The following is a 9,093-nucleotide window of genomic DNA, read 5'->3' on the forward strand; positions in this document are numbered from 1 at the left end:
AACTTACACCAAACTAGCTCTCCTATATATGTCACCTGTCTTGCTGACTCTGCTTTTTAAAGTTAGGGATCATTGAATTGGGATATCTCAATTTCTTGCATCCCACTAGTGACTCATGCCTTATAAAAAGCAGCAGTTTTATGATAAAATTGGATGTGTGAAATTTAAATACTAGGACTAAATTCTGCCAAAGGTTTCTAGTTGGTCTTGAGAAAGTCACTTATCTCCCACTTTCCATCTTTAACAGTACTGATTCGTTATAGGAATGGAAACAATGTTGATCTGTCTCACTAGATTTTCTGTGATATTGATATAAGGAAAGACTTTGACTTACAGTAGTGTCAGTTTTAAAGACAGGATGGTTTAGGCTACAAACAAAGCTATTATTTAGTTATCTCTATGGAACTGATCTATTCGGGTTACCTTGTGCTGATGTTTTCTCTTTGATGTCAGGCCAATTCACGGACCCGGACTGTCTCTGAGAGTTCCACAATAACCCTTTCAGAAGATACACCTCAGTCCCTAGAAGCCTCCTGGGATGAAACCTCATCGGAGAAGAAATTAATGGAAAATACAGAGCAAGAGGTACTGAAGGTGAGGCAATCTTGTTGAAATTTCAGTTGTATTATCTGAAAATTATGCAATTGTGAATGCTAGGATTATATTCTAGTCTATCTTGAAGATGGTGGATTTATTGTAGGTAATTGATCCATGCTGAAATTCATACAACACATAACTGCATTGTGGCAGGCAATTTAAATTAACTAAAAAATAAACAGTATTATATTTTTCATTTGTTACGTTCCAGTGAGTATTATGCAAGCTTCAGTTCTGGGAAAATCAATTTAGATCTAGCAAAAGAGACTATCGTTGATTTACTTATTTACCTTAAATGTATCTATTTGCTTTAATGTGTGTTTGTGTATTTATAAATTTTTTTAAAAATAATTTTTTTTCAAAAGGTCACTAGCAATAGGGTCATCTGGATTTCTGGAAGGAGGTTGATAAACAGGGTAAATGCAATTGACAAAGTCTCCTCCTATTCCATGGTCCTTATATGAGGGAGGAAGCCTAATTTTCCCTGCTCAAGATGCACAAACTGAATGGATTTAATCTACTTCAAATAGATACTCATGAATGGTTTTAAAAGTCAAAATCAGCATATTAAATTGTTCCTGAAACCTGCTGGTGACCAATGTAGAGCCCTAAGCCCCAGCGGACTCTCATTTTTTAATAGATAAGTTAGAGCAGTTATAGCCTCTGAGTAGTCTTGAAATCTAGACTGCTTTGCAAAAATCGAACTGGGACATGACAAGGGCATGAGTCAGGGTTTTCAGGTCTCCTTCAGGAAGAGCTTCAAGTGATGCACCACCCAGTGCTGAGCAAAGGCCCCTTAATTATAATTTCCCACTATCTATCCACCAATAGCCGTGAGTCTAAGCGATTCACAAATCATAGACTTGTTATTTCAAAGGGAGGACTGCTTCTTCCAGAATTATCATTGGTTCAGAGAGAGGCAGCATATGGCAGTGGTTCTCAACCTGTGGTCCATGGACCTCTGGGGGACTGTGATGTCATCACAGGGGGTCCGCGAAGAAGAAATGTTACGAATTAAATCTTGAGTTAAGTCCTGGTGGTCTGTGGCCATGATCTATGGCCATAAACAGTAATTAAAGTGAGTCTGTGATGAAGAAAAGGTTGAGAACCACTGCCATATATTTTTGGGACAAACCGCAACTCAGTTTTCTTGGGCTTCAATTTTAATCTATTTCTTCCCAATCCATACAGCCTTCAGGCACTGGTCAGGGTCCCCATGATATCCTGATATCACCAGCTTGGCCAGGATAGAGATGTCTATCTGGGTATATTCAGAAAAATTGCAATACCTGATCCCAAACTGATAGAGGTCTGCAGTTTTAAACAGGAAAGAGAGAGAAGTCTTTGTCTCGCCATATCATAGTGGGTAAGGGGTAGAGCTCTCTTTCCCACTATTGCCATCTGAAACCATCCACTCATGAAATCATGGAACCACTGTAAAATATTGCTTCAGTTTATATATGATTTCAGGTTAGATGAAATTAGAACAGATTAAGTTAGACTATGGAAGTGTAAGGGATCTTCCGTGTTTGGAGGCAACATGCCATTCAAGATTTGATGTGAGGATGAACAAAAAGGAAATTTGTTTGTTTCTATGCCAACATATGGCTTCTCAGAAATATTTAATTGGGTTTTTTTGGAAACATAATGCTGGACCAGAAGAAGAATTACAGGAATGAAAAATCACTGTAGGTGAAGAAGAGGAGGTTGGGGGAGGCTCATATTCTCAACAGTAAAATTTGAGATTCTGGTTCTTCCTGCCCCTTACATAATTTCTATTTTACACAACAAGCCCTATGATATGCTTATGGCTGGATCAGAGACTCAATGTCTTCTATGTCTAGAAGAAGAAAAGCCCAGCATGCTCCATTCAAGTTTTTGTATCCCTCCAGACTTCTGGTTTTGGCTGGTTCCGATGGTTCCGTTCCAAGGCAAATAAAGATGAAGCACCATCTTTGGACTCAACTGCTTCAGTTTCTCAGGTAACAAAGAAACTTTTTAGAAGAAAGAGTTTGGGGTGTTTTGGGGTGTGTGTGTTCAATGATGTGTCCTCTTCAGAAAAATCTCCTAGTGTTTCTCAGTAGCAGCAGAATCTAGCCAAACAGCAGGAGCTACCATGAATGGTCTTTTAACTGACAGCAGTTCTGAAAGTATCCAAGGAACACCCAGCTTGAAAATATTATCCTAGATCTATCATTTTAGAAAGGCTGAATACAAAAAGCAGGATCACTATTGCTTATACAGCACATTTGTGTTTTATAGGAAACCAGTAAGATACTGGAGTTGTTGGAGGCTTTGGGAGTCTTGCATTATATTTGCTAGAGGCTTATGTGATGGGGAGAGGGTGACTGAACTACAAGGGAAAGGCTGGAAATGACAGCTTCATTTGACACAAAAAAAAGTTTAAGGATTAGCTTGTATGCTCAACAGAATCAAATAGTAAAGCTTTTGTCAGATTGTATCACTTTCAACTACTGTGAGGATCAAACTTTAGAGCACCCCTAATGAACCCAAGTAAAAAAAAGAACAACTGTAGGTAAAAATGAATGTCACAGTCTGTTTGCCAATAGAAAAACAGCATGCCAAAGTGAAAACTTGGCAGGATCCTCTCTGACATTTCTTGTTTGTGCAGAAAGGTTTTCACATGAAGGAACATTCTTTTTTCCTTCTTGCACCCTGCAGTTGGTGTGTCTAAATAAAAATTCACAGATGCATTATTCATATGTTGTCTCTTGTATTGGTCGTCTTCTCTTCCATTGTCCTTCTCTTAGTCTTTGTCTGTTTGCTTTCCCACCTCAATTTCCAACTTTGTATATACCGCATAGGACCTTCAGTTCCCACTGTGAGTGTTTTGTTAATATTTATGATGTTGTTAAAGATTTATTGGATTCTTTTCTCTTCCATCTATCCTGGCTTCAAGGTTAATTTTTCTCTAGCATTGTTTTAATTCAGTTCTTTTGTTTCTTCAGGACCTAGAGATAAAGAAATACTTATTTTTATTGATTGCTTTGCACTTTCTTGTGTGGGAATAATAATATTGTTAATAAATGCAGTTATTGATACAACAGCAGGCAACACCTGGGCAATCTTGAGTAATCTCAGAAGACTGGGTTGAATATGGTTAACACTTGGATGGAAACCACTAGGACTTTGGGGGGCTGTAAGCTAAACTGGGAAGTCAGAAAAGATCCAAAAGAAAGCAGTGGCAAATAAGAATTATATGTATTTAAATATATTGATTTAAATAATTGCCCTCTCACAAATGTGACTCTGGATGGTTACAACAAAAACAGCTAAACATTAAATAAAATACATATAATGAAAAAGATAAAAGAGGCAGCAGCTGGAATCATGAACAATCATTAACATAAGCAAGAGATGGGCTCCAAACATACCCAGAGCCTTTGGGTTCTGGCACAAAAGCAGGACCAGCAGAGTCAGGATCATGCTAATCTCTGGAGGGATGATGTTTCAGAGGGTGGATGCCACAGTGGAAAAACTTTTCTACTCCTTGGCAGCCGTCACCCTGATGGGACCAAGAGCATACTTCTGTTGCTGGATTAGGCAGGATGGGTAGAAACAACCAGGAAAAGACCTTCCCATAAGTAACCTGCTCCCACGCTAGGAAGGGCTTTAAAGGTAACAACCAACACCTACAATTGCATCTAGAAGCAAAGCAGTAGTAAAAGTAGCTCGAAGAGTAGTGATATGGTAACTGGCTACTATCTGCTACTCAAGCAGGACCTTGAATCCAAGAGGACCCCTACAGCTGTCAGAGGCAGTGCTACACCATGCAGGACAAAAGATGGAGGACCTTAGCTCTAGGAGATCCAAAATTCTCAAGCCACTCAGTCTTGTTTGGGTTGAACTGAAGCCTGTTGCACTCAACTCGAGCCCTCACAACTTTCAGGCACTGAGATAGAATCTCCATGACAACAACCTGAAGTTAACTTTCAATTTCTTGGCTAAATTGGCCAGTTTCTGAAGTAAACGTACAGCCAGATGGCATATAATTAGCTTTCTTTTTTTGGGGGGGGGAATCAGAAAATAAGAATAATTAAGTCAGCCGATGTGTGCTACAGCAGTTATAGGTAAAATGGTGTCATCAAGAATAAGATGGTCATGCTTAGGAGAACCTAGGAGTTCTCAGAAATACTCCTCACTCCATTGAGTTTTTCCCCCTTCAAATGGTCCAATTAAGACCAAATATGTTTAGTAGCCCCACACTGAGCACACTATGGCTACAGATGTGGTTACAGATTTTATTACAGGCACAAAATCTTGACAAATGAGAGATGTTTTGTATCAACAAGTGTCAGCCCTGGTGATGTTCATGATGTATCAGTTCTTTCTTCCCACATTGATCCTGCTTCTCTCTCTTTCAGTTGTATGAATTAATTGCATTCCTAAAGCATTTTGAATAATAATGGTTAGTAAAAAGGAACTTTCCAATATAATGAACAGACTGAGCTCACAAAGTAGCAGTGGGAAAAAGACCTTCTGATCAGTTTGCTTCATTTTGAATTTCCCTTTGCAAAAAATGAAAATTGGAAATGCAATGGAAGTGTACTTGCAGCATCTAAATTATATATTTCTTTGTAATGCCCTATCACAGCTATCTTGGTCCTTTGCTTTATTTTAAAACTCTTTTGGTGCACGGTCCTTCGAACTACCAAAGGAAGAGCAAACCTGCCCTAAAGCTGGGCCCCTGCATAACAACTAATGCTAACTATTGGGCAGCTCACATTCTTCTAGGACTTCTGGGAGTCTTGTGCGCTGTCAAATAGTTGCTTCATATTTCAGGATTTATTTATTTATTTAAAAGATGCATATGGTCAACCATCTTGTAAGTGCAGCTTTGGGTAGTGAACATCAGTATTAAAAACACAAACAATAAACCAATACAAAAAAGAAAACAAAAACAAAAACACACACCCAATCTTGGTCTCTGGGCTCCAATCTTTCTATCCCAGCGTGTGAGAAATGCTAATTCTTCACTGATTTAAGGAAAAATGGGAGCTTGCCAGATCTCAAGGGAAAGCATGTTCCACAATCTTCACAGGAAGGTTGGAGGTGATAGCCAGCAATTTATTTTATCACTATTATATATTTTCCTTCTCTAGGAGAAAATCATTCAGTCCCTTTTGGTTTCACCCATGAATCAACATCATTGCCTTCCTCCTCTTTCTCCCACACAAGGCAATTCTTTTTCCAAGAGATCTCCAGGTAAATATAACCCTGCATGCTTCTGAATGAATTGATCAATATTTTGTTAGTTTAGTTGTAACTAAAGATTTTCTGTTGCTTTGAACCACAAGATGGGCAGATAATAATAATAATAATAATAATAATTAATTATTATTATTATTATTTGGCATTTCATATTCTTTTTTGTACATAATGAAACCCCAATTTTTGGTATACCCGTCAACATTTGATATCAGGTTCTTGGAGATAGGGAAAACTAAAGGATTTTGATATCAAGGGGATGCAGTAGAAAAGTACCCTTCCCATAGGCAGTCCTCACTGGAAGACCTCTCAAACGTACTATAGTGCTGAGCAAGGGGAGAAATATGATGGATCTTCATAATTGTGACTGTGTCCCAATGGTCATGTGATTCTGATTTGGGTTTTGGGCAACTGGTCCTCTCAATTACAATATCACAGTATCCTGTGGACACATCAACATCATGTTCACTACTGCTTCTGACAAACAAAGTCATTGGCAAGAAGGTGGCAAGAGGTCAAAAATGGTAATCACATGACCACCTTGTGAGATTTGCCTAACAATACAGCTAGGACTGCCATAACCACTGTTGTAATTCTGCGTGGTCACCTGACATTGCACTATATGACCCCGAGGACTACCTGTACTACAGTGCTACTTTAAATCTGAGCCATGATGATCTACTTTTGAAAAATATATAATATCTGTTAATTCTCCAGAAGTTCAAAATTCACAAGGCCCTAGCAGCATGGAAGCAACCATCGTTTCAGATGCTGGTGATCAGGTGAGATGTGGAATTCAAAATGAAACCTTTGGTTTGGAAAAAAATGTCATTGGGGAGGTAAGAGGTCTAATAAACAGACTTTCTGGCAATCCAGATTGGAAAAAGAACAAGCCAATTGTTGTGGGAACTTCACATTTGGTGGTACACTACATTCCAGTGATAGGTTACCATGAACTTTCCCAATGTTTCAGTTACAGTATCCATAATAATCTTGATTTAGGCTTATTGGATGTGAAATTCAGAAATATATTGAAGAAACCAAATTGGCATTTGAGTGATTGAAGTTGTAGGTAACTTACTTCTTGCTTTTCTTGACTACTCTTGACAATTAATAATTTCCCCCTTGATATTTCAGACTAGTTCTTTCAGACATCAGTACAACCCTGATAGTGTGCCTCTACCCCACACAGAAGGGACAGTTCCTTTGTTCAATCCTGCTCAGGTATGTGAGTTTACACATGTAAAGTGGGGGGCGGAGTTTAAGAAAGAGGAGTTTCAGGACATAAAACTATATTGTAATACGCTATAAACAGCAACCTAAGAAAGTTATCAATAGAACAATGTGAATCCTTCTAATACTCCTTTAGAATCCTTTTAATAATCCCTTAATAATGGAAAGGGAGGGGGGTGTCATCAAATCTAGATAGCACAAGATTGGGAAAGATCGATCCAACTGAACATTTTGCTGCAGACTAGCCAGGAGGGAGACAATGGCTTTTGTAGCCCCAGTCTCTTGTCCTAGAGGTATATTTTCTGTATATATTGAAAAATAGAGAAAAATGTATGGGAAAACTTAAGTGTTCCAATTGTTTCAGGAATCCACTATAGCTTCTCCATCAAATTCAGTTTTGAATGAATTCATTGGCAAAAAGTTTTGGGTACAGTTCTGAAACTTAGTATAACTTTTCATAACCACCATTTTGGAGCGGTGGTTAAATATTCTTAAATATTCTTATTGCGCAGTCAACAATAGAGATCTGAAGGCTATGAAAAATTGCCAATGTTACAAGACAATTCTTTCTTATCAGGTTATTACAACAGCAGCCTCTGGCACTGGGCATCTGCAACAGAATTTTCAGCAATATTGGCCACATCATTTGCAAAACAAATAATCCAGGATACTTCTGTGGCTGGTCCTCTGATCAGAAGCCATTGCCTTACCCAAACATGGTAGTTCTATGATCTCTTTGCTACTCTTCTTATTTACTGGCATTGGAGCTTGTTATCAAAGGGATAACAGCACAAATGTGAACTAATGGATAAGCCCCTTTCACTTTTATTTGCTTGGTACTTTTAAAGAACAGTTTTACAGCAAATGGTATAGAGACAGACATAAAATGAAAAGGAAGACATCCCCCCTATTTTTTGTCTTCCATTCCAGGAAGGGAACTATTAATAGTCTACCGTATATTCCGGCGTATAAGGCGACTGGGCGTATAAGACAACCCCCAACTTTTGAGAAGATTTTCAGGCTTTAGAAAGTCATCTTATACGCCAGAAAATACAGTACAATATTGAATTTCTGTTTATAGATGAGCTCCTTTGCTGCTAGAAAGCTTTGTCCTGTCAGTGCTTATTTCTGTAAAAAAAATAGGGCTGGCCACTAGGGGGCAGATTGGTTTTAAATTCAGAGAACAGCTACCCGTATATTCCTGTGTATAAGACGACCCCTGACTTTTGAGAAGATTTTCAGGCTCTAGAAAGTCGTCTTATACACCGGAAAATACGGTACATTGCCACTTAATACAGGTATTCATAATCCGTTGCTCAATTGGCTTGAAATTGTAGGCCAAACATATCTGGAGGGTACCAACTGGGAAAGAACAACAAACGTCTTTTTTTAAATAAATGTACGTAGGATCTCTTGTATATTTCTTGAGAATAGATCTCAACTGAGATCTGTGTGATTTTGGAGCAAATTAAATTATGCTGCTTTGTACTGAAGAAGAACATATACTTACTTGGGAATAAATCTCATTTTTTATTTGTATGTTATTTGTATAAAATACTCAGGGTTTGGTTCCAGCCTGGTATTGTATGAAGACTCTGATGTTTTGATTTCTAAAGCAGGTTCCTCAAACTTATACACACACTCAAAGACATTTTATGCAGTGCACAACCTTGAAATATTTTACATATCATCCCAGTAATAAAACCAAAAAATGTAGTCCAATTGATGTTAATAAAAAGGCTGGCAATTAAATGACCAGTGTGAAATGGCTTTCTTTTGCAATAAAGTTATGTTTGTTAGCATACTGTTGTACTCTTCATTTCTTCAGTTTTGAATCATTGAAGATTTTTGTATCAATATTGGAATTTTTTTCCCACTGTTGTAGCCCTCAATTTGTGACCTTGTGAACTAGGGCGTAAGAGGCACTTTTGATGATTTGAATTTGAGACCCATTCCCAGAGTGTACCTCTTACCCTGACTCCTTTGGAAATTATCTGATGTAAATCATGTTGCTGGGAAGCATAGATAGGCTGC

At 38.1% G+C, this 9,093-nt stretch overlaps 1 protein-coding gene across 5 annotated transcripts in view; it reads left to right on the forward strand.

Annotated features, from left to right (window-relative positions):
* Positions 1-8,127, forward strand: part of LOC120319514 (protein transport protein Sec16B-like) — a 68,092-nt gene extending 59,965 nt beyond the window's left edge. For 4 of the 5 annotated variants that reach the window (XM_039368444.1, XM_039368447.1, XM_039368445.1 and 1 more), the window contains exons 22-27: positions 454-594; positions 2,490-2,579; positions 5,721-5,823; positions 6,544-6,608; positions 6,964-7,050; positions 7,637-8,127. In XM_039368444.1, the coding sequence (XP_039224378.1) occupies positions 454-594; positions 2,490-2,579; positions 5,721-5,823; positions 6,544-6,608; positions 6,964-7,050; positions 7,637-7,720 (570 nt within the window). In that variant the 3' untranslated portion in view covers positions 7,721-8,127. The remainder of the gene's footprint in view (positions 1-453; positions 595-2,489; positions 2,580-5,720; positions 5,824-6,543; positions 6,609-6,963; positions 7,051-7,636) is intronic. The other variant, XM_039368448.1, reaches the window with a different exon arrangement.
* Positions 8,128-9,093: the final 966 nt, after the last annotated feature.

Source organism: Crotalus tigris, unplaced genomic scaffold (assembly GCF_016545835.1).
Source record: "Crotalus tigris isolate CLP2741 ecotype Arizona unplaced genomic scaffold, ASM1654583v1 scf7180000020791.254202, whole genome shotgun sequence".
Taxonomy (NCBI): Eukaryota; Metazoa; Chordata; class Lepidosauria; order Squamata; family Viperidae; genus Crotalus; species Crotalus tigris.